General features: G+C 42.6%; 1 protein-coding gene across 1 annotated transcript in view; it reads left to right on the top strand.

The window, feature by feature from the left end:
- Positions 1 to 23,281, top strand: part of SI (sucrase-isomaltase) — a 328,081-nt gene that overhangs the window by 262,813 nt on the left and 41,987 nt on the right. The window contains exons 39-43 of the mRNA XM_068280942.1: positions 3,943 to 4,076; positions 8,920 to 8,954; positions 11,165 to 11,281; positions 13,152 to 13,300; positions 14,702 to 14,786. Coding sequence (XP_068137043.1) covers positions 3,943 to 4,076; positions 8,920 to 8,954; positions 11,165 to 11,281; positions 13,152 to 13,300; positions 14,702 to 14,786 — 520 coding nt within the window. The remainder of the gene's footprint in view (positions 1 to 3,942; positions 4,077 to 8,919; positions 8,955 to 11,164; positions 11,282 to 13,151; positions 13,301 to 14,701; positions 14,787 to 23,281) is intronic.

Below are 23,281 nucleotides of genomic sequence, written 5' to 3'. Positions count from 1 at the left end.
GTAGACTGCACAAAGTAATGGTGATGGAACAGAACAATGTGGGACTCCAATACTAAGTGGCACTGGTTTAGAGTAGTGGGTACCCTGACAAACTTATTGTATCCTGCCAGGCAGGAAGGGCTGAAAAGAGCTCTTAGGTCACAGTATTCCTTAAATTAATGGATTATTATTCTATCATCCATGGTATCAAATGCTTCAGACAAGTCAAGAAGAATCAAAATTGAGCACTCACCCCTGTCTCTTGCTGCAAGTAGAGTATTCATTACCTGGACTAGTGCCATTTCAGTGCTGTGCCTTTTCCTGAATCCTGAATGAAAGGTATCAAATATGTTGTTAACGGTAAGCCTGGCTTCTGTCCAGTTGTTGGCTGCCTTCTCGATAACTTTTGCTAGGAATGGTAAGTTTGTCACAGGTCTGTGGTTAGCCACAGAATCAGGATCCAGTGACAGTTTCTTCAAGAGGGGTTTATGATTGCTATCTTCAGTGCCTCTGGGTTAAGTCCACTTTGCAAATAGCACTGAGTTACATTGTTTAGTGCTGATCTGATGATCAACTCCGAGCACTGCATTAAGGGACCAGTTGGGCCAGGATCCAGGTCACAGGTAGTAGGGCGGATGAGAACACCAATATCTTACCCACTCAAAATGTCAAAGACTTGCCGTGGTCGTATAGCAATAGGCACATGCAAAGTCCTAGGGTCCATTGAGGTTGTTGTTATAATGCTGGTACGTGCTGATGGCAGATACTTTGTTAGTGAAGAAGGCAAATCATTCTTTATATCTTTCCCTGGAGAATGTTGGGAATTTTAGGCATGAGGGATTGCAAGTGTTTCCACAGAGTGAAATTGTTGAGCTGCTCTCTTCTTGGCCATAGATATTTTGTGCGAGATGAAGTCTGATTTTTTCTTGGTTATTGCTTCTTGTTATGGCTTGAGATGATTAACTATGCTGGATTTGTGCTCCTCAGATCCCGATTTACACCGCCATCTTTTGAAATCCTTAATGGTTTTGTCAAACCAATTAGCTTTCTGTTTTTTGGTTGTTGATTTGATGTTCCATGGGGTGATATTGTGGAATCTTTCACATATCATGTTGTTGTACTGGATTTGTAAAATCCAGGTTTACAGTTATCCTCTCCAGTGTTAATTTATTCAGGGGAAGGATAAATTATTGTTTCCTTAGGGTTTCGCTTGATACGGTGATGTTCAATAGCAAACTGTATTATGTGATTGCCTTACCATACCATTGGGGTTACAGTTATGTTGCTAACGTCCATCCCTAGGTGGAAGAGTAAGTCTTGGGTAATTCCTCCTCTGAGGATAGCAGATTTTATAGCTTGCGTGAAGGTTCATGAGTTAATTTCCATCTTGTGATCAAGTGGCGTAACTAGAAATCACTGGGCCCCCCTGCAAAACTTTGGATGGGGCCCCCTCTCCTCTCACTTTTCTTCACAGGTAAACTAATTGGCTACTGCACACTTGAATGTGTTTTCTTTTCCCCATGCAGATAAACACAGTTAGCAGTGAATCACCGCAGGCATTTTCTCTATCAATTGCATTAGCTTCTGTGATAAAATGTACATGTTTTCACACATACAGACACACATGGTGTGCAGAAAACATACAGAAAAATGCACACAGAAAACTGACAGATGAGTGTGCTCCCAGCCTCAGCTTATTACACACGCTGTCTATCTCTGATGGAGCATAACTGGCTCTGAAGACTTCTCCAGCATCACTACAGTACAGAGCACTGGGGGAGGGGTAGAGAGGCTGGGGGCTGGGTGCTGTACAGAAGAGCCTGCTGCACACTGAATAGAGACTGTCTACACATCTTTGTCTGCAAAACTTTGTATGATTCCTTATTAGTGGCTGAGCAGGTGCAGTCATTAGAACAATTGTGCAGACAGCATAAAGCTTTTTTTCTCTCCATGCCCAGACTCATCAAGCATTACTACAGTACCATGCACTTGGGGAGGGGTAGAAAGGTTGGGGAAAGAGCAGCGCTGTACACAAGACCCTGCTGAACACAAGACCCTGCTGAACACTGAATAGGGACTGTCTACAAATTTTTGTCTGCAAAACTTTGTGTGATTTGTCATCAGTGGCTTAGCAGAAGCAGTGATTAGAACAGCCGTGCAGAGAGCAGAAAGCTTTTAGTTATCAAAAAGGCCCCTTACAGCTTCTGGGGTCCCCTGCGGCTGCATCCCTAGCAGGGTCTATTGTTACACCCCTGATTGTGATACATTGCCATCAGCCCAGATATTGAAATCACCTAAGATAATCCATCTTTGATAAGTCAATGCCAATGTGGCTAGCAGTCCTGAGAATTCCTGTAAGGGGATGGTAAACCACTAAAATGTTGATGCCTTTACCAGCTAAGTTCTGGATGCCTGTACATTCAAAGGACTTTGTTGGACCAACATACAGGGCTCTGAGCTGCAAGGTTGTTTTACCACAAATTGCTACACCTCCTTCTCTGCAGTCCCATCTTACCTCACTTAAGACAGAGTAATTGTTTGGAATGGTTACTTCCAAACTGTGACTTGAATTTGCATCAAGCCAGGTTTCTGTGATACAGGCCAAATCGCATGACTGAAAAAGGTCTGCTATAATGGTTGTCTTATTACTTACAGAAAGGGCATTGCAGAGTGATGCTGTGACCAAAAAAAAAAAAAAGGCTTATCAATGATGGTTGGGTTCAATGCAGGGGTGTTACTGCATCTGAGAATAGTGACATGGTAATAATCACTAATATTGATCTCTGGTTTCCTGTAAGCATCACTGGTGATCACTGGAATGTTCTTTTTTTCTCAACTGGATCTGTGTCCCTGATGTTGGAGTCTGAGTGGGAGTGTGGCAATTCTTCGGGGCCTGACCACCTTTTTCACCTCTGTGCGTTTTAATTAAAATCAATAGAGATTCCAGAAGACTAGCCCATTTTTTTTAAATCAAGTGTTTTGGTGAGTGGAATTTCACAGACATAGCTACTGTGCTCTGAAGCTGGCCATGTTATGCTTCACAATAATTTTCTGACATGTAAATCAGTCACTTTTAAAAAATCTCTGTCCCTTGTGCCATTGTGCATTCCTGACGTGGCAACACTTATTTTGTCCCCATACAGCAATTGATGAGCTGTATGAGTGAAAAACAAGTTTTAGGATCAGTGACCCACTATTGTTCTTTTCTGGCACTCTCTAATGCCTATATAGGGGAATTCATGCATCATCACAGTTAATGATTATTGGTTTTCTCATAGTTATATGATGCTGTCATTGCATACATATTTTCACAATCACTATGCCCCGAAATTAGGGTCTGTTTATAAGATGTGTGAACTCTGTGGCAGTGTGAGTATCCATTGTGTTTAATCTCCCCACCCACCCCCTCTGTCCCCGGTGGGCATCCCCACTCCTGAGTGACGGTGGTGTGGGCGGAGGTGGCAGACCTCACACATGATTGACTGCAGTGCATGTCAAATGTATGAGTCAAGTGTGCATGTGGCCAAGCCCCCTGACAAGGCTGAACATTTGGCAAAACATGTAGGACCAGCTGGTATGACACACACTGGACACCTGTGCCCTTCCAGCCCTCTCACCTTTGCCTGCCTCCAGCCCACCCTCCATTTTTTAAAATCTGCACAGAACCTGGGGTTGAGTGTAATTCCGTTCAGAATTAACAGATGGAATTTATGAATTCTGTTGGATTCGGAATTCAGCAATTCCAAAAAACCCTACTAGAACATTATACAAAAAAAAAAAATTATACAAAAATGTTATTGCAAATGCTCATACTTCTTTATTTATGACTCAACAGTTTATAAAATTATTGTATATTCATACTCTTGGTGGAAACCCTAGAATTGACACAATCAGTGCAATACTAGGCACTAACACAGTTAGCTCATTAAGATACAAACACTAATTAGAATATATTATTTTTAGTGCCCTACGAAATATTACAGGAGAACGTGGAATTGTTATCACCAGATCTACATATCCAACTTCTGGACAATGGGTGGGCCACTGGCTTGGTGACAACACTGCTGCCTGGAATCAAGTTGATAAATCTATCATTGGTAAGATACTTTTTTGACTTAAAAGATTTGCTGAAAACCCACCGGAATCAAAACTAAAATTGAATGTGTGTCCATAAAGCTTTAGGTCACCCTTTAATTCATAATTGCATTTAATAAAAAAAAGTGCATGCACATTTACAAAAACATTGTTTTGCAATATAAATTCCAAATTATCCTATGCAGCAGCTCACAGGTGGCCAGATTCTCACCACCGACAGACTCTTTACAGATATGTACAAGGAAAGAGAATAAAATGAAATAGTATTTTTAGAACTAGTGCTTATTCTAAACCTAAAGAATATGTATAAGCTGCTTAGGCAGAGATCACTTTGAGAGACTCAATTAAACCTGGTTTAGTTCCCACAAAATGTGTTATCTCCAGTGCTGGTCGTAATGGAGAAAGCTACGCTTACGGATCATTACGCGTAATTTTACGCAATTACGCATTACGAAATTACGCTTACGGCATAGACATTCAATTTCGGTACATGTCTGTAATTACGCATAGCACTTACGCAATTACGCGTAAGTATACCGTAATTCAGGTTATTACGTTATAGGCTTACGCGTAAAATCCTACTAGCAATTAATGCGTAAGGTCATGCTGCCAAGCGGAAAAGTTGACGCATGGATCAATGTTAGGTAGCCGCCGACTTTAAGGGTTAATAGCAAAGCCCCCTTAAGTGCTAAGAGCCTCAAATTTGGAGAATATATTAAGGAGATCAGAAGGATTAAGAGGAAAATTTTTTTTTTCAAAAAGACCTTATAGTTTTTGAGAAAATCGATGTTAAAGTTTCAAAGGAAAAATATATACATTTAAAAACCCGCCGACTTTAACGGTTAATAGCAAAGCCTGCTTAAAATTTAGGAACACCAAATTCACAGGGTATATTAAGGGGATCAGTGGGAATAAGAGGAAAAAATTTTTTTTCAAAAAGACATTATAGTTTTTGAGAAAATCGATTTTTAAGTTTCAAGGGCGAAAATGTCTTTTAAATGCGGAAAATGTCAGGTTTTTTTGCACAGGTAACAATAGTGTTTTATTTTCATAGATTCCCCCAAGTGGGAAGAGTTTTACTTACTTCGTTCTGAGTGTGGGAAATATAACAAAAAAACGACGTGGGGTCCCCCCTCCCAGACCTCTTTAACCCCTTGTCCCCCATGCAGACTGGGATAGCCAGAATGCGGAGCACCGGCCGCGTGGGGCTCCGCACCCTGACTATACCAGCCCGCATGGTCCATGGATTGGGGGGTCTCGGAAGGGGAGGGGCAGCCAAGCTTTCCCCTCCCCCTCCGAGCCCTTGTCCAATCCAAGGACAAGGGGCTCTTCTCCACCTCCGATGGGCGGTGGAGGTGGAGGCCGCAATTTCCTGGGGAGGGGTTCATGGTGGCATCTGGGAGTCCCCTTTAAAAAGGGGTCCCCCAGATACCCACCCCCTCCCAGGAGAAATGAGTATAGAGGTACTTGTACCCCTTACCCATTTCCTTTAAGAGTTAAAAGTAAATAAACACACAAACACATAGAAAAAGTATTTTAATTGAACAAAAAACATAACCACGAAAAAAGTCCTTTAATATTCTTAATTAACCATTAATACTTACCTGTCCCTTTAAAAGCCAGTTCCCACGCAATATCCTCGGAAATATACTAATCAGTTACAATGTAACAAAGTTATTACAATGTAACAACTTTGTTACTTTGTAACACCACCGCACCCGACGTCACTCGCCGCTCACCCGCCGGCCGCCGCATACACGCTAGTCCCCGCCGGCTCCCGCCGTCCACTCCGCCCACACCTGTCACTCATATACATGCTGGCACCCATGGGTGCCAGCATGTATATAGGTGACATGTGGGAGAGGCGGGGAGGGCAGCGGAGCCGGCGGGGACTTAGCGTCCCTTCACCCGACAGAGCTCTGAGCTATAGCTCAGAGCACTCTAAGCATCTTTGTATTTGGGCTCCAAGGAGCCCCATTGGTCCTTAGCAGACCAATGGGGTTCCTTCATATCAGAAGGAACCCCATTGGTCTGCTAAGGACCAATGGGGCTCCTTGGAGCCCAAATACAAAGATGCTTAGAGAGCTCTGAGCTATAGCTCAGAGCTCTGTCGGGTCCTGCAGCACAGACGCGGCGGCGGCGGCGAGTGACGTCGGGTGCGGCGTAGTTACAATGTAACAAAGTTGTTACATTGTAATAACTGTGTTACATTGTAACTGATTAGTATATTTCCGAGGATATTGCGTGGGAACTGGCTTTTAAAGGGACAGGTAAGTATTAATGGTTAATTAAGAATATTAAAGGACTTTTTTCGTGGTTATGTTTTTTGTTCAATTAAAATACTTTTTCTATGTGTTTGTGTGTTTATTTACTTTTAACTCTTAAAGGAAATGGGTAAGGGGTACAAGTACCTCTATACTCATTTCTCCTGGGAGGGGGGTGGGCATCTAGGGGACCCCTTTTTAAAGGGGACTCCCAGATGCCACCATGAACCCCTCCCCAGGAAATCGCGGCCTCCACCTCCACCGCCCATCGGAGGTGGAGAAGAGCCCCTTGTCCTTGGATTGGACAAGGGCTCGGAGGGGGAGGGGAAAGCTTGGCTGCCCCTCCCCTTCCGAGACCCCCCAATCCATGGACCATGCGGGCTGGTATAGTCAGGGTGCGGAGCCCCACGCGGCCGGTGCTCCGCATTCTGGCTATCCCAGTCTGCATGGGGGACAAGGGGTTAAAGAGGTCTGGGAGGGGGGACCCCACGTCGTTTTTTTGTTATATTTCCCACACTCAGAACGAAGTAAGTAAAACTCTTCCCACTTGGGGGAATCTATGAAAATAAAACACTATTGTTACCTGTGCAAAAAAAACTGACATTTTCCGCATTTAAAAGACATTTTCGCCCTTGAAACTTAAAAATCGATTTTCTCAAAAACTATAATGTCTTTTTGAAAAAAAAATTTTTCCTCTTATTCCCACTGATCCCCTTAATATACCCTGTGAATTTGGTGTTCCTAAATTTTAAGCAGGCTTTGCTATTAACCGTTAAAGTCGGCGGGTTTTTTATATTATACGGGAGCGTAATATTACGCGATTACGGCAGACTGTGTAATTTCAATAGGAGTTTACTGTCTTATGCGTAATTTGTTACGCGTAAAAGTAACCCTACGGTCTAGGCGTAATTTATTATGCGTAATACCGTAACCTTACACGTAACGCTTACGGTGCATTTGTAGTGAATTACGATGCGTAATTACGCTAATGCGTAATTTCGGCCCAGCACTGGTTATCTCTAAAAAATTACACTTACACTTTTTATTACTATCCTTTAACTTAGTATACCAATAAAGTGTGTGTAACTTTTGTAAAATGTGGAAATAGAACTTTCCCTGGATTTTTACTGCTGTCTATATCCTCATCTGAGATTTTCAAAATCTTTTTTGCGCTCCTTTTCTTGAGACCTTCTTGGGTCTCAAAGAATTTAATTAAAATCCCAGTGTTCCCGGGAGTATGAAACAAGGGGCAGCAAAACAAGAAAATATTATGTTTCTAACGTTATCCCATGCAAAAAAACAAATATGTCTCTAACCAAATTGGAAAGATTACCTGCTTTTTATTAGAACAGGACATGAGGATGATTCTCTAAGAGATGAGTTCATTATTAGCAATAAATACCCCAGACAAGTTCTAACTTCTTTCCAAACTGTTTTTTTTTGTACAATTGTTCTAAAATGTGAGCAGTGTTTAAAAGCAATATCATATAGCAGCTCCACCACACATATACTTAATAAATAGTAAAAGCAGACTGCCTACCATGCAGTTTTATAGCCAGTGAATAGGAAAACTGGAAGCCCCCTTGTTTCATTCAAATGGAGGAAGTACAAAGTTAATGAACATCATGGCTGCTAGCTGCTTAGTGAATCACACCTTAAATATAGAATCTTTGTGCACTCATACCAATTTTTATGTGGCATGTGAACCTTAAAGTGAACCTCCAGACTAAAAATGGACTCAGCAGCACTGGAAAGGCCTGGTCTTTCTTTAACTTTTTCCCAGCATCCAAACTTTTTTTCTCTTATACAAGCCTCATTTTTAGCTGCACAGAAAAAAACTGCCCAGGCATTTTTCCCCTAATGCTGTGCAAAGCATGATGGGATTTCTGATGTTGTTGTTCTCGTTCTGCTGTTTTGGTGCAATTTTTTTTTTTACATTTTGAATTTGACATTTGAAGCCTAGCGCACGCAGCTGGGAGGGGTGATCACGACATAGGACAGTTGGAACTGTGTCTCCTGCTCCCTGTCACCTCCTTTCAACCAAAAAGATGGCTGCCCCCATGACAAAGATGGCAGCCCCCATGAATCACAAACATTTGCCTGTTCTTTTAAAACGGGGTGGGTAAGAGATTATATTACCTATCTATTCTAATTAACATAACTAATGTAACTTAATGACAGTATGTTTGTTTAGGCTGAAGTTCCCCTTTAACAGTTATTTTGGGTCATGCAGCAGATGGCTTTCATCAGAGGCAGCAGTTTGGGACTGAATCTGCTGAGAATTTAGCAGTTTTAGACTGTCAAATCATCTCATCCGAGCAACATTGTTCCCCTAACATACCCCCATCCCATGCTGCTCTGCCATTCCCTGCTCATTGTCCCTCCACCACCTCCAAAGCAACAGAACACATCACCATCCTACAGGTGACCAATGCAAATGTACAGAACTCAGCCCTGAACTATCGCTGTGCGATTGAGTCCCTATCTCTGTGTGTATGCACTTTTAGTGACCACTTTTTTTTCAAACCATAACATGTTAATACTAAACATAATTACAATTTTGTATTTGTTTCATTTTTAGGCATGATGGACTTCAGCATTTTTGGATACTCATATGTAAGTCATGCATATTGAAATATGAAGAAACTAATAAGTAGAATTAATTTTGTTCCATCATTTTTGAAAACGCATAATACATTGAACCAATTTGCAAAACCAACACTTAATTGATACCAAAAACTGAGATTTAAGACATTATTCTTTCCAGATCAACATTATTCTATTAGAATAAGTTTTTAAAGATTATTTTTATGGGAATCACAGAGGCAGCTGCTTTCTCGATAAACTAGACCACAAAAGCCAGCAGATAATTTTGCCACAGACTTTTGCAGCGCAAATGCTCTGAAAAAATAACATATTACCGTTCCAGTCCTTTGTGCCTGCAATGAGTGTAGGTTTTTAAATTTGGCATATTGAATTTGGAAAATCCAAATACTGCCATGCACCACAGTTCAGCATCATTTCAGTACTGAACAAGCAGACAAGGTTCACTTACGTGTGGTTCAAGGAGCGTTCCATGTGAGTCAAAAGAAAGAAGAAGCATTGGAGTCACTTTGAATACACCATGAAAGTAGTTATAAAAAAGTTATGGCAAATTTTAAAGTACTCTTCTTATTCCTCTGTAACATATACTATACTACACTACACAATCTACTACACTATGTCATGTTATATTCGCATAAGTTAAAGGGACACTTAAGTAAAAAAAAATGAGTTTTACTCACCTGGGGCTTCCAATAGCCCCCTGCAGCTGTCCGGTGCCCTCGCCGTCTCCCTCCGATCCTCCTGGCCTTGCAGGCAGCCACTTCCTGTTTCGGTGACAGGAGCTGACAGGCTGGGGACGCGAGTGATTCTTCGCGTTCCTGGCCACAATAGCGCCATCTATGCTGCTATAGCATATATCATATACCATATAGCAGCATAGAGGGTGCTAATGTGTCTGGGAACGCGAAGAATCACTCGCGTCCCCAGCCTGTCAGCTCCTGTCACCGAAACAGGAAGTGGCTGCTGGATCAGGAGGATCAGAGGGAGACGGCGAGGGCACCGGACAGCTGCAGCGGGCTATTGGAAGCCCTAGGTGAGTAAAACTTATTTTTATTGTTTGACTTAAAGAGGAGCTGTTAGGTATAAGGTCTCAGAGAAAATAAACACATATATCAGTAGCTAAAGATTGGCTGTACTTACATTACATATGCATTTCACTGTCCACGTTTGGATTTCACAGAATTTGTATATAGTATATGCAGAGATAGATGCTCCTGACAGCTCATGGCAGGCTCCATGTTTTTCTGTCAAATGTGTCGTCATGTCCTGCCTGCTTCCTGATCACAGAAAAGCTCGTACTAAATAACACAGTGTGCAGTGAATATTAATGAGCCATGTGGCTAGGAACAATAGCTGACTCCTGCAGTGTACTCTGCCCGGAGATTTATCAGTGCTACGCGCTGGACTGATTACAAGCTGCTGTAACGTCTCATTAGCAGCCGAGGGGAGGGCCCCAGAATGCTTTGCAGTATAGTATGCGGCTTGCGTCCTGCTTAGGTCTAACAGTTTGCTGATAAGCACACATCAAAGGTAACTGAGATTTTTATCTTCACTAATGGCTTTTGGGCTTCCTTCTAAACTGTTTAACACAGGAGAATAGAGGTTTAAATTAGCTTCTGCAGCCTGACAGTTACTCTTTAAGTGTCCCTTTAAGGGCCAGTCTTGAAGCAGACCATTGTTTCTTTTCAAAATAAAGTATTAAATGAACACTTAAAGGAGACCCAAGGTTAGAATAGAATAATAAGATAAACAATTGTATCCTTCCTCCTGCTCTTGAAAATGTATTTTGTTGAGGGGCAGATTTTTGTACTCTTATTAAAAGTTAAAAAGTAAGTTTATTTTTGTATTGTATCACATGAATGATACAGTCATTCACATAGTCTGATACAGTTCTAAGCCAAAATATATGCACTTTTGACCTTTTTTATCTATTCCCTGCACTCAGAAGCGATTCTCTGCTAGGCAACAGTTTTTTGCCTGTAATTCCTTATCAGTAAGGATTGCACGGCAGTCCCTAATGTAGATAAACGTTCACTTGCACACCTGAATGGTTAATTTTTTCAGGCAGAAGAAAAGAAGAAAAGGAACTCAGTCTAGTTATTTATACCTGGCACTGTACATACACATGTCTATCTCATCATATCATGTGTCGCCTCAGGTATACTTTAAAATTATGAAAATGTTTATAATAAAAGTAACTTTTTTACCTTCATATTCCGTAGACTGGAGCAGACATCTGTGGATTCTTTCAAGATACAACAAAGGAACTTTGTTCCCGTTGGATGGAGCTTGGTGCATTTTATCCATTTTCACGGAATCACAATGGGATAGGATGGATTGTATGTTGTATTCATTTTCTTCTGTTGCTATTATTTTCTAACTAGACCTAAGGCCCATTACAATAACGGGCGCTAGGCCTCTCCCCTCACAACTACCCTCCCCTCTTGCCCCTGTCGCTGCCGCCACAGGTCAGAGCGCATGCTAGTTGTTGTTTTTTTTTTTCAAGATTTAAAGAAAACATGCACTTTTGCTTTTTTTTGTGTAAAAAATTTACACTTTCTTCTGGGATCTTAAAACTATTGCAAATGTACTCAATTTTCTTAATTTACAAAATACACCAGTCACACTTTCTATACAGTTGTCCGGTCATGACAATTCAAGATAGTCAGTTGCATTTTGTTATAACTACATACAAGAATCATATTTTAGTTATTATTTTGCCTCAAAAACTATTACAATTCTGCTTTAATGTTCCAAAAAACATAAGGGTCACTGTTCCCCCCCAAAACTAACTTGAAAAATGATTGACTCGTATATGAGCCAATAATAGGAAATGCATAAGTGGTGCAGGTGGAAATAATATTCAGGACTCAGAAAAAAATGAAAGATTAAAACAAAAATGAACACTCCAGTTGTACTGTAACATGTTTCTAAGTACTGTAGATATTTACTATATATAAAACCCTCTTCCCTTTGTCCTTTAAAGGGCTTTAACTAAGTTAGCTACAGTGCAGAATGTAAGCAAGGCTAACATTAGCTTTAGACTCACCGCTAAACACAGTTATGCAACAACACTCCTGTTACAAAAACTTTCATTGAATGTAATGTGTAACTATACAACTTTCCTTTTTTTTTTTGCTTGAAAACCTTGAATTGTTTTATTTTTATTCTGCAAAATGACAACTTTGAAATACTTAACATTTCTGAAATAATACACGTTATACCCTGCACATTGTTTAAGAACAATAAATTACATTCCAGACAGTTTCACTTTAGTCTTCAGTGCAACCCCCACAGCAATATGACAGAAAAAGCAATGCATTAATGGCCATGTGACACCCCCCCAGCCATGTGCACAGTGCTGCAGGCATATTTGGTGGCTGTGTTACCTCCTAGATCACTGTCAGACAAGTATGTCTGGCAGCTTTAAGGTGTCCTCTAAATTTCTCTCCCCCCCCCAAGTGTCTTTGTAGGGATTTGTCAAGCGGTGTAGCGGCAGACGTGCACCAGCGGTAAGCAAAAGAAGCCACACCACTTGGAATATTACTACAGAGACACTCAAGGGGAGATGGAAATGCACGGGACACTTCAAAACTGCCAGACATTCTTGTCTGGTGGCACTCTGAGGGGGTAACATGGCAAGCCAATTCGTCTGCAGCACTGTTCACAAGGCTGGAGGGTTATGCAGCCATCAGATCGTAGGTTTTTCTGTCATGTTGCAATGGGGGATGCACTCTAAGGGGGCATCACTGATGATTGACTCGAATATAAGCTGAGACCACACCTTTGGGCCCCTTTTTGGCCTCAAAGACTTAGCGTATATTCGAGTATATACAGGTATATCGCTTGTTATCATTACCTTTCATTTCCATACCAAGTTTATCGTTCGCGATTATCCATTATCTAACAAATAATGGTTTCTACAACTGTATAATTGTTTCTAAAACCATTCCCTAAGCTTTAACTGTTTCTAAAATTGTATAATTGTTTCTTCAACTTCTTGCCCCACAACATGCAACTCCTGCTATTATTACGATGTTACAAATGATTTTTTTTTTTTGTTTTTTTTTTACAAAAAACTCCCTTAAACTTTAAACTTTGCATCTGAGGTTGGAAAAAAAATACTATGGCCAGTAAAGGTCTATTACTGATATATATAAAGTTTTATTTTTATTTATTAATGTATTTATTTATTTTTTTGTACCACAGAGACAAGATCCAGTAAGCTTTGGTCAGGATTTTGAAACTCTGTCAAGAAATGTCCTGAATATAAGATACACTCTTTTACCATATTTGTACACCTTATTATATGAAGCACACACAAAAGGATCCACTGTGGTTAGACCTTTATTGCATGAGTAAGTAACTCCTTTTATTAGGTTACATGCAGTAGTCTAGTATTAGTAGTACAATACTGTGTGATTTAAAGCACACATGCATTCTTTTTTTCTTGGTAAGTTAAAGTTTGCTAAAGAATCAATAATGTTCAATGTTCAAAGTTCATTAACCCTCAATTAAAGCTATTCCAGTTAACCCTCAATAGAAGTTGATCAATAACTAACACATAAAAGTGATAGTTTGGAGCCTTAGCTTTTTTATCAAACTAATCCATACCCTAAATGAACCACAAGTCACAAAGCACTGTTTATGCAATGTTATCAATGATCACTGGTGATATGCTCTGATAAAATTCACAAGTCACCTCTACCCAATTACAGCATACCCATCATAGAGGACCTGATGGAAGATTGCACCTAATAGCAAACTTAGTGACTTTTTGGCTTCCACATCCTTTAAAGTATACCTGAGATAAAATAAATAAAAACATTTATATTTATCTGGGCTTCCTTTAGTCCCGTTTAGGCTGTAGGCTTACTCACTGTCCAACTTGGACACTCCAATCCTCCGCTGGTTGGCCCGGTCTCCTCCTCCACTTACCCCAGTCACTGCGTACTGCACATGCACAATCCAGCCGCATGCACCATCATTACACTTCCATCGCTGAAAGCATTCTGCACCTGTGCAGTAGTAATGTGCAGGTGCACAATGTCCCCAGCAACATGAGCATGATGAGGGTGCATGCTCGGCTGGCAGTACAACGCGACTGACAGCAACTGGAGGAAGAGACTAGGCTGGCCAGCGGAGAAACAGAGCCACCCAGGATGACAGTGATGGAGCCCACAGCATAAAAGTGGGCTAAAGAAAGGCCCAGGTAAGTATTAGAGCTTTTATTGGTTTTGTCTCAGGCTTCCAATTACATCAATTCCTTGCAAAAATTTCTGAATCCACTCTTGTCTCTTTGAATATTATTGATAATTAGTGGTGATCAAATATGCCCTATTTTGCTTTGACATTATGTTTTTGCAAATATGTTAAATTTATTCACAAAATAGAATATTTCGAAAAATGAAATGGGCATGAGAAAACGCATTTTGGCCCAATGCATTGAAATCTATGTGAGAAAATACATTTTCAAGAATGTTCTTATTTTTGCAAAAATATGTTTGTGAAAATTCCATTAAAGTTAGCAAAAATGTTGAGTCGGACAAAAATGCTTATTTTGATAGAAAATGACTGGCAGAAAAAGTAACCTTATCCCTGTTAATGATACTCAGCTGGCTTGTCACCAGTTTTCTGTGTTGTACCATTTTGGGGACTATTTGATTGCACTTCAGAAACAGTATTACTAAAATGTTGTTAACTGTGTGAACAAGTGAAACAATAGCAATAACAGCAATACATTGTTTTTCATTGTAAAGGTTTGTTCAAGATAAAACTACCTGGGATGTGTATAAACAGTTCCTATGGGGACCAGCATTTTTAATCAGTGCTGTGGTTGAGGAGGTAAGACGATTTTTAAATTAAAAGTGATCTGCAAATGTAATTTTCAAAGTTCTCTGACCTCCCAGTAGACAGCCAATCCCATCAGAAGGTAGCTATGACAGATACTCATCTGTTGGACCACAATGTACAAAGGGGTGTCTGCAGGCTTCAGGCAGTTAATATATGATGGGGAGTTCCTATGGTAGGAAGGGTCACCAATCCTCCAAGTGAATCCAGTCAATCCATGCATATCCCATAAGGAACTCAACCCTCAGCGGAGGGTTGAGTTCCTTATGGAATTTGCATGGATTGACTAGATACTCATCTGTTCTCAGATAATATAACTCTCCATGGACCCCTAATTTTCCTTTGAAAATCTATAATCCTTAGAGTTTAACCCCTCCCCTCTCCTGGCATGAGTATCTATGTACCTGCTTTACTTTGCTGGTACAAAAATACTCCTCCCTTGCCGCCATGCACTCCTGCCTGCCCCACCCTCGCGTTTGTTCTTGCCACAGATCGGTAGAGGGGGATGAGTGAATGGGAACTAGGTTCCAATTCAATAATCCAAGTCCCAGTGTGAATGAGCGCAGGTGATCAATTAGATGCCACGTCATTCACAAAAGCCGATACTTACGCTCCCATGCATTGGTTCCTGTTTAGCATACTAATAGTATGCAACAGAAAGGAATGCATGAGGACATCTTGTGGCTAAATAGTAAAATTACACCTACATACAATTTTTTTTAAAATAAAAAGTCATACATTTACATTTAAAATTAACTATTTCCCTCCCACACCCTCCCATAGTAGTAACCCCATAAATAGTTACCTTAGGGACTGAATTTTTTTATATGTATGTCAAGAGGGTATATTAGTGTGATTTTTTAAATCATGGGCTTGTAAATAGTGATGGACGCAACATTGAAAAAATGCACCTTTATTTCCAAATAAAATATTGGTGCCATACAATGTACTAGAGAAATATTTTAAACGTTGCAATAACTGGGACAAATGGGCAAATAAAATGTGTGGATTTTAATTACAGTAGCATGTATTATTTTAAAACTGTAATGGCTGAAAACTGAGAAATATTTTTTTCCAGTTTTTTCTTATTATACCCATTAAAATGCAGTTAGAATAAAGTAATTCTTAGCAAAAAGTACCACCCAAATAAAGCCTAATTGGTGGTTAAAAAAACCCAAGATATAGATTGTTTTGTTGTGATAAGTAGTAATAAAGTTGTATTCAAATGAATGGAAGGAGCGCTTTTGGAGGCTGCCATATTTACTTCCTCTTAAACAATGCAAGTTGCCTGGCTTTCAGGCTGATCTTATGCCTGTAAGGGCCCGTTTCCACTAGTGCGGTGCGAATCGCTGGGATTCCACCGCTGACAAAATCGCATGCGGATGCGATTCCGCATGCGATTTTTGCCGCAATTTCGCATGCGATTTCGCATAGGCAGGCTATCAGCGATTTTAACCATGTCACTGCCTGGCTCATTGTACATTAGTTTTAGTGCGAATTCGCATGCGAAATCGCGGCAAAAAACGCATGTGCGATTTCCCCTATTAAATACATTGCCTGCGAATCGCCTGCATTCCACACGCAGGCGAATTCTGCAGGCCCTACCGTGCAGAAAAATCCTGCACAGAAAAACGCACCAAAAAACTGACAAGTGGAAACAGTCTCATCCACTTGTATTGGTTATGCGAATCCGCTTGCAGACAACGCATGCGGATTCGCTCTAGTGGAAACGGGCCCTAATACTTGACTGGATTTTCTGCATGCTTGTTTCAGGTGTATGATTCAGACATTGCTGCAGCCAGGGAGATCAGCAGGACTGCCTGGCATCTGATATTGTTTAAAAGAATATTAACATTCTTTTGCTTCAAGTGTCCTTTGAAGACTTAGTCATTCTGAACTCAAATGATCATGGTTGGGCCTAGTGATTGGTTGCTTGAACATTTTTTTTTTGTGTGTGTGTAATGGAGGATGGGTGCTCAGCACACAACCATAAAGCACTGATTGTCTATATTAGAAAAATATGACATTTGGGAAGGACAAAGCCTACACCTTATGATATTGAAAATTGTGCAAAAGGTGGATCAGCGCAACACCAGGCCGCCTCCGAATGGCCTCCAATCAGAGGTGCGCTGAGCCCCCCCAGAAATTACAAACGCACCTTGAACCCAAACAGAAGCTCTGCATATACACCAAAAGCATGGCTGTTAAGTGGGAGCAGCTGACCAAAAACGAAATAAATTAGTACATAGCAAGGAAATGAACAGCGCTACTTAAAAACAGGAAAGGGCCTACCTGCAAAAGAGTGCAAGCCCCACTTGTGGGATATAATACACACCGACCTGTGACAGAGTGTCACAGGCTCTTATAGGAAAGGTTATGGATGGTGTGTATGTAGCACCTCATTTAAGGTGCTTGGTCAAATAAAGCTCCAGGAAAAAAAAAAAAAAAAAAAACTGTGTGTGCTAATTTGGCTTTTTCAAAAGCCGGTTAAGGGTCCTGGAGCTGGCCAGGGAAGTGTGGGTGGGTTCCCTGGCCACCTGGCCCAGTCCAGGTATTACACCTGTGCAGGGTGGAGCACAGGTGCTGAATAAAGGTCAGCCAGTCTGACCAGGAAGGAGCTCACTTGGTTCCTGTACTCTGGAGGGAACAGAGCTCTCACATGGGAGAAGGCTAAAACTCTGCATGTACAATGTAAGTTGCCATGTTGCTTGGTTGTTTTGCTACATTACGGTTTATGTATAGTCAGTCAGGGACTGAAGTGAGACAGGTAGTTGCTCAGCCGAGCTAAGTTTTGTTTTGTTTGATGGACTGTTTGTATTCACTGGCAACTGTTTAATTTTCATAAATAAACCAGGCAGGAGCCTGATTTTTACCATATTGGAAGCCTGCTGTCTCTTCTATGAACTGTCTTAACCCTGTTGCTAGGGGGAACCGCTACAATTGGTGGAGGATGCGGGCAAGAAGCGACAGCAAAAACTGCAGCCAGTCTTAAAGGGCTAGTGCTCCAATTTTCAAGAACAAGTGGCGGCTGGATAAAATTGTTGCCCAGACATGGAGGACGTCCTCAAGCAGCTGCTCATCTCTAACGCGGCTCAGCAACAAGCTAATGCAGCCCAGAGAGAGACCAACGCCCAGTTGTTACAGACTGTCACAGCGCAACAAGAGGCTAACCGACTGTTGACCGCACAACTGGCGGACGTTGCCGCAGCTGTGGAGAGTGATCGGAAATCCCTTACAGAAGTGGTGCAGCAGTTGATAAATTGCACCATGGAGGGGGCCCCGGAGTCACGGGGTAATACTGGAACAATCCGAGCTAGCCACTTTCTGCAAAAAATGACACCACATGATGATGTGGAGGCTTTCCTTCATACCTTTGAACAGACTGCAGAAAGGGAGGCCTGGCCTACGGATCAATGGGCAGGACTGGTTGCACCTTTCCTAATTGGGGACTCTCAGAAAGCATATTTTGATTTAACCCCAGAGGATGCCAAAAGTTATGAGAAACTGAAAGCAGAGATACTTTGCCGACTAGGCGTCACTCCAGCAGTGCGGGCCCAGCGTGTGCATAAATGGACTTACCATCCAGAAAAGTCACCACGATCGCAGATGCATGATCTGGTTTATCTGGTAAAGAAATGGTTACAGCCTGAGGCCCTTACACCCGCCGAGATCGTGGAGAGAGTTACTATGGATCATTTCCTCTGATGTTTGCCTCCTAAACTGCGCAAGTGGGTGAGCCATGCCGATCCGCAGTCAGCTGACGAGCTGGTCGAGATGATTGAGCGCTTCATCGCTGCTGAGGATTTCCTAGCCTGGTCTCCAGCAAAGGATACTACCCTGCAAAGGCGAGCTCCTCCCCTAGCAGGTGGAAGGAGGGTTGCTCCCCGAGAACCTGGAAGTGAAAGAAAGGCTGGGGAAAAGCCCAAGGATGAGGCAAAAGTCCGTACAAACCTTCCCACAGGAGGACGCGGCCCCATACAGTGTTGGAGGTGTAATGATTGGGGACATATTGCGGCCCGGTGTCCCTTACCTGAGGAGTCAATGGAGTGTGACTATGCTCGAAGGATGTCCCTATTCGCTCGGCCGGTATGTACTGTAGATACTGAGTTACACATGTCAGTTGTAAAGATAAATGGAAGGTTTGTTCATGCATTGCTGGATTTCGGCAGTTTAGTGACTTTAGTTCATGCTAAGCTGGTGAGCTCTGATCAGCTCAATGAACCTCGCATTGGGGTCATCTGCATACATGGGGACTCTAAAAGTTACCCCACTGCATTTGTGACATTTGAAACTGACTGTGGAACTGTTTGTCATGAAGTGGGTGTGTCATCAGTGCTATTACATAGTGTAATTTTGGAACGAGACTTTCCCCACTTCTGGGAATTATGGAGGGGCAAGGAACCCCTAGGTACCCCTCCTGATAAGTTCTCAGAGGACTGTATGCCGAAATATGATGTGTCCATGGGGAATTTGAGTAATCCAGGGGCCAATGGCAATGAAGTCAACATTTCTCCCTTGACTGTATTTGCGGGTGAACCGGAGTTGCCTATGGAGACCTCCACAGAGCCTGCAGTGCGGGACTTGGAGGTCTCTAGAGATAACTTCGGGACAGCCCAGTTGAGGGACCCCACCCTGACTAGGGCCTGGGAAAATGTTGTCATGATTGATGGTATGCCACAAGGGTCTGGTACAGAGAATGTATTTCCTCATTTTGCGGTGGTAAATGATTTATTATACCGAATGAGCCAGGAGAGAGAAGGACTGATAGAACAATTGGTGGTGCCCCAACCCTTTCGAAAGACCGTGTTAGACCTGGCTCATAAACATGTCATGGGAGGTCACCTCGGGGCTGAGAAAACTCAACAACGGGTCTTACAGAGGTTTTATTGGCCAGGTGTCTTTGCAGAAATTAAGAGATATTGTCAATCTTGCCCAGAATGCCAATTGTCAGCCCCTCTGGCTCACTTCCGAGGCCCACTAGTTCCCTTGCCTATCATTGACATACCGTTTGAGCGGATGGCAATGGATCTGGTTGGACCCTTAGTTAAGTCAGCCAGGGGTCATCAATACATTCTTGTGATCCTCGATTATGCTACACGCTACCCTGAGGCTATACCGTTAAGAAACATGGCCTCCAAGACCATTGCAAAAGAGTTGATGCATGTGTTCTCTCGCACTGGGATACCAAAGGAGATCCTAACCGATCAGGGCACACCCTTTATGTCAAAAATCATGAAGGAGTTGTGTCGACTTCTGGGAATAAAGCAGCTTCGCACATCGGTCTACCATCCACAGACCGATGGGCTGGTGGAGCGATTTAACAAGACCCTTAAAGGGATGTTAAAGAAAGTGGTGGATAAGGATGGGAGAGACTGGGACTGTCTTTTGCCATATCTCATGTTTGCAGTCAGAGAAGTTCCCCAGTCCTCTACCGGGTTTTCCCCGTTCGAACTAGTATACGGGAGACGTCCACGGGGACTTCTGGACATTGCCAAAGAGTCATGGGAACAAGAATCCACTCCCCATAGGAGCATAATTGAACATGTGTCAACTATGCAAGACAGGATCTCTGCTGTTATGCCATTGGTCCGGGAACACATGCAGCGGGCGCAAGAAGCCCAAAGTCGGGTTTACAACTGCTCAGCTAAAGTTAGGTCTTTCAACCCTGGGGATCGGGTGTTGGTGTTGATCCCCACGGTAGAAAGCAAGTTCTTAGCAAAATGGCAGGGGCCCTATGAAATTTGCGAGAAAGTGAGTGAGGTAACTTACAAGGTTTATCAGCCAGATAAAAGAAAGAAGGAACAAATTTACCACGTTAACCTGCTAAAGCCTTGGAAAGATAGGGAGGTTATGTTAGCCACTCTGCAGTTGCCTTCCACAAGCCAGGAGGGGATCCGAGAGGTAAAAGTTGCGGACTCCCTGTCCACCGTCCAAAGGCAGGAGGTCAGGGAATTTCTGCAAAGGAATGCGGATGTGTTTTCAGAATTACCAGGTTGTACCTCCATCATTAAACATGACGTTATTACTGATGCCAAGGTTCGGGTTCGCCTAAAGCCCTACAGAATTCCAGAAGCTCGCAGACAGGCTGTCGAAAAAGAAATTGAAAAAATGCTAGAATTAGGGGTCATTGAGAGGTCTACAAGTGAGTGGAGTAGCCCCATTGTCTTAGTTCCAAAACCAGATGGGTCCCTAAGGTTTTGTAATGATTTCCGTAAATTAAATGCAGTGTCAAAATTCGATGCTTATCCCATGCCGAGAATTGATGAGCTGACTGAGAGACTAGGCCCCGCCAGATACATTACAACGCTAGATCTCACTAGAGGTTACTGGCAGGTGCCTTTAACAGATAGAGCTAAAGAGAAAACAGCATTTTCCACCCCTTACGGTTTGTTCCAATATGTACGCATGCCTTTTGGATTGCAGGGAGCCCCTGCAACCTTTCAACGCATGATGGATGAGATATTACGTCCGCATCAGCATTTTGCGGCGGCATATCTAGATGATGTGGTGGTGTTTAGCATGGATTAGGAAAGTCATCTCCCTAAGCTCCAGGCAGTGATAAATTCCATAAGACAGGCGGGGTTAACTGCCAATCCAAAGAAATGCACAATAGGACTAGAGGAGGCCCGTTACCTGGGTCACATAATTGGGCGGGGTCTTATAAAGCCACAGCTAAACAAAATTGAAGCCATCAAAGATTGGCCTCGGCCCACAACAAAGAAGCAGGTGAGGACTTTTCTCGGCATGATAGGGTACTATCGGAAGTTCATCCCGAATTTTGCCACTGCAGCAGCTCCTTTGACGGATCTAACGAAAGGAAAAGAGTCAGTAATGGTGCGGTGGAATCCTGAAGCGGACAGAGCATTTCAAGAGCTGAAATTAGCTCTGTGTCATCAACCAGTATTAATTGCCCCAAATTTTGAAAGGCAGTTCATAGTGCAAACTGATGCTTCAAGTGTGGGGTTGGGGGCGGTCCTGTCACAGTTGGTCAGGGGTGAGGAGCACCCAGTGGTCTATTTGAGCCGAAAGCTGTCTCCTGCTGAAAAAAATTATAGTATAGTAGAGCGAGAATGTTTAGCGATTAAATGGGCACTGGAGTCTCTACGATACTATCTGCTCGGACGCCAATTCAGGCTCATCACTGATCACTCACCCCTGACCTGGATGTCCCAGGCAAAAGAGAGAAATGCTAGGGTTACCAGATGGTTTCTGTCCCTTCAGAATTTCAGTTTCACCATTGAACATCGTGCAGGAAAATTGCAGGGCAATGCAGATGCCCTGTCTAGGACACACTGTATGGTGGCAACCAGTGTCCGACCCCATGGGTTCGAACAGTGGGGGGAGATATGTGACAGAGTGTCACAGGCTCTTATAGGAAAGGTTATGGATGGTGTGTATGTAGCACCTCATTTAAGGTGCTTGGTCAAATAAAGCTCCAGGAAAAAAAAAAAAAATAACTGTGTGTGCTAATTTGGCTTTTTCAAAAGCCGGTTAAGGGTCCTGGAGCTGGCCAGGGAAGTGTGGGTGGGTTCCCTGGCCACCTGGCCCAGTCCAGGTATTACACCTGTGCAGGGTGGAGCACAGGTGCTGAATAAAGGTCAGCCAGTCTGACCAGGAAGGAGCTCACTTGGTTCCTGTACTCTGGAGGGAACAGAGCTCTCACATGGGAGAAGGCTAAAACTCTGCATGTACAATGTAAGTTGCCATGTTGCTTGGTTGTTTTGCTACATTACGGTTTATGTATAGTCAGTCAGGGACTGAAGTGAGACAGGTAGTTGCTCAGCCGAGCTAAGTTTTGTTTTGTTTGATGGACTGTTTGTATTCACTGGCAACTGTTTAATTTTCATAAATAAACCAGGCAGGAGCCTGATTTTTACCATATTGGAAGCCTGCTGTCTCTTCTATGAACTGTCTTAACCCTGTTGCTAGGGGGAACCGCTACAGAGCATACACATGACCTTTCTACCACTGGAGGAGGATGTTAGTTTCCTGTAACAGCTTGCATGCAACCTATTAAGTACTCGTCCCTCCCACTGCGAAGAAGTCGATCCTCCATGGGAGGGGCCTAAAACTAACTAAATCCTAACCTATGTATATGCATAGCCTGGGTGCGGCTAATCAAATAAAATTGAAAATTGCGCAAAAGGTGGATCAGCGCAACACCAGGCCGCCTCCGAATGGCCTCCAATCAGAGGTGTGCTGAGCCCCCCCAGAAACTACAAACGCACCTTGAACCCAAACAGAAGCTCTGCATATACACCAAAAGCATGGCTGTTAAGTGGGAGCAGCTGACCAAAAACGAAAGCAAGGAAATGAACAGCGCTACTTAAAAACAGGAAAGTGCCTACCTGCAAAAGAGTGCAAGCCCCACTTGTGGGGTATAATACACACCGAGCATACACGCTCATAGAGCTGTTCATTTCCTTGCTATGTACTAATTTATTTCGTTTTTGGTCAGCTGCTCCCACTTGCTTTTGGTGTATATGCAG

The sequence above is a fragment of the Hyperolius riggenbachi genome, chromosome 4 (genome assembly GCF_040937935.1).
Source record: "Hyperolius riggenbachi isolate aHypRig1 chromosome 4, aHypRig1.pri, whole genome shotgun sequence".
In the NCBI taxonomy this organism is placed as follows: Eukaryota; Metazoa; Chordata; class Amphibia; order Anura; family Hyperoliidae; genus Hyperolius; species Hyperolius riggenbachi.
The sequence above is the reverse complement of the archived record's forward strand: the minus strand, read 5'-3'. Positions and strand labels throughout refer to the sequence as shown.